This window comes from Anolis sagrei, chromosome X, assembly GCF_037176765.1.
Source record: "Anolis sagrei isolate rAnoSag1 chromosome X, rAnoSag1.mat, whole genome shotgun sequence".
Taxonomy (NCBI): domain Eukaryota; kingdom Metazoa; phylum Chordata; class Lepidosauria; order Squamata; family Dactyloidae; genus Anolis; species Anolis sagrei.
The window spans coordinates 102,493,216-102,495,647 of record NC_090034.1 but is presented as its reverse complement, the minus strand read 5'-3'; the positions used below and the strand labels follow the sequence as shown (position 1 = coordinate 102,495,647).

At 47.9% G+C, this 2,432-nt stretch overlaps 1 protein-coding gene across 1 annotated transcript; it reads left to right on the top strand.

The window, feature by feature from the left end:
- The first annotated feature begins 301 nt into the window (after positions 1-301).
- LOC132780548 (forkhead box protein G1-like) lies at positions 302-1,297 on the top strand. Its single transcript, XM_060784273.2, has one exon. The coding sequence runs from the start codon at positions 302-304 to the stop codon at positions 1,295-1,297; it is 996 nt and encodes a 331-aa protein (XP_060640256.2).
- Positions 1,298-2,432: the final 1,135 nt, after the last annotated feature.

Below are 2,432 nucleotides of genomic sequence, written 5' to 3'. Positions count from 1 at the left end.
ACCCGAATGTGATGTTCTCCTTGGCCAGAAAGCAATGCGCTCCATGCCGTGATTCCTGAACAAATACGAAGGAAAGAAGGCGTGGATAAGGATAGGATTGGCTAGACAGCGAGACGGCCAGCCAATCTATTGGCTAAAAAGAGAGGGAACCTCATAGTGGAAAGAGCTGTGGCCAATTGGGGAGTGGTTTAAGCCCAAAAATATTATATCTCTAGTGGGTCTGCTGGACAGGTTAGCTGCGACGGTTGACTTTTGCCTGGATCCACGACGACGCAGCTCCATCCATCCTTTGCCGTCAGCGATGGAAGGGTTAAACGCCAACAGCTGGGTCTTGACATCTCCTTTCAGCATCACCAACCTCCTCCAAGATGTGGTCTCAAGCGACGTTCCCCGGGGAGCTCTATCCTCCTCATCATCACCTTCATCAATGGGGGATGAGACCGTTGAAGGACACCCGAAGCTGAGGCCGGGGGAACGGCGTCAAGGGAAAGAGGAAAAGCCACCATTTAGTTACAATGCCTTGATCATGATGGCCATCCGACAGAGCCCCGCGAAGCGGCTCACGCTCAACGGCATCTACGAGTTCATCATGAGGAGCTTCCCTTACTATAAGGAGAACAAGCAAGGCTGGCAGAACTCCATCCGGCACAACCTCAGCCTCAACAAGTGCTTCATCAAGGTGCCCCGGCACTACGACGACCCTGGCAAGGGCAACTACTGGATGTTGGACCCTTCCAGCGAGGAGGACGTCTTCATCGGAGGGGCCACCGGCAAGCTGAGGAGGAGGTCCCCAAGCTCTCAGGCCAAGCTGGCCTTCAGGAGAGGACAAAGGTTATCTTCAACCGGGGTGACCCTCTCGGGGTCATTCTACTGGCCCTTTCCTCCTCTTTATGGCACATCCTCAGCTTTCTTGGGTCACCACCAACCTGGTTCCTTCTCGTCTACGTTCCCCCATCAGGTCCCGACTCCTTCGGGGATCCAGAGACAAACGGACGGAGGAGAAGACCCTTACGGGAGCCACCAACACATCGCCGCAACCATGTTGGCCTCGGCCGTACCCCACGGCCTCTCCGTAACCGACTCTCTGGACTCCTATTCTGTGAACTTCGTGGCCGGCCAAACAAGTTACGTCTTGTCTCCAAGGCACACTTTGCCATTTGGATTTCAAACCGGTCTTCCATCGAAATCCACTGGGAATCTCTTCCACGGAGGTCCTCTGGCTTTCCCTGGACAACTTTCCCCCGAATCCCCGAGCTATTTCGCTTTTCATAACCACGGTGCACCATTTCATCCTTGATTATATAGTCATCTTTTATAGCCGTCTGGCAGTCATTGAATCCATGCGTTGAAAGTCAGAACAACCTGACTGTATTGATGAGAATCCTCTTGAGAAATTTGGACTTTTGCATAATCCTATCCTTTTTCTGTCTGTTGGGATGGAAGCAGAAGTTTATATTGTGCGTACCAATATAAACCGACTTCTTTTAATGCAGTACAAAGAAGTCAGTAACCTTTTGGCTTGGATTCAATACCCATTTTCCCATTGTTTTTGGACTGGTTCTGTTTGGTTAAAGGGAGACAATTTCCTCACCAAATTATTTCCGTACTTTCTCCAAATTTGCCTTTTGATTAACAATCTGATTGGTAAACCATCTCCTTTACAGGCACAAATCCACATCAGTGGAGTGGAAGTTTGTTGTATTGGTATCCACCTCTGTCTACTGAATATTTCATTTTTTATCATTTTGGATGCAGGTTGGTGAGACTGGAATATGAAATGCTTAAATGGTCATCCTGTAAGATGTTAAATTTTGCCATGAAGTTATTCTTCGTAACAGGATTTTTTACTGCTTGACTTGTAATCCGAAGCACTCTTGAGAGGCACACTTTGCCGCTCAACCTTCAAGCGTGCCTCTTCTCGAAATCCACTGGAATTCTCTCCCCCAAATTGTGTCCTCGGATTGTGTTGGACTATAACTTTCATAAGATCTCCGAGTTCCTAGAAGTCCCGTTTGTTCCTTGCTTCTAGTTTGCCCAGCCAAGGTGTTAAGACTAAGCTACAGCTAGGAAGGTGAGCCCAAATTCTGATTTTAGCTTTGCAAGAGTGACCAACATGGAAAACATCATCCTAGGAAAAGCCCATCAAACATATAGCAATAGCATTGTAGGAAAATGAGGTATTTTCATTCCTCAAAATCCCTGCTTATAGTGTAAGGACCAGAGCATGGGTTGGTCTACACAACCCAACAACTGGCCTCAAAAGGAAGAATCTTATTGTTGTTATTGTTGTTGAAGGCTTTCATGGCTGGAATCACTGCGTTGCTGTGAGTTTTCTGGCCATGTTCCAGAAGCATTCTCTTCTGAAGTTTCACCTACATCTATGGCAGGCATCCTCTGAGGTTGTGAGACCTGACTTCAAACCTCTGAGGATA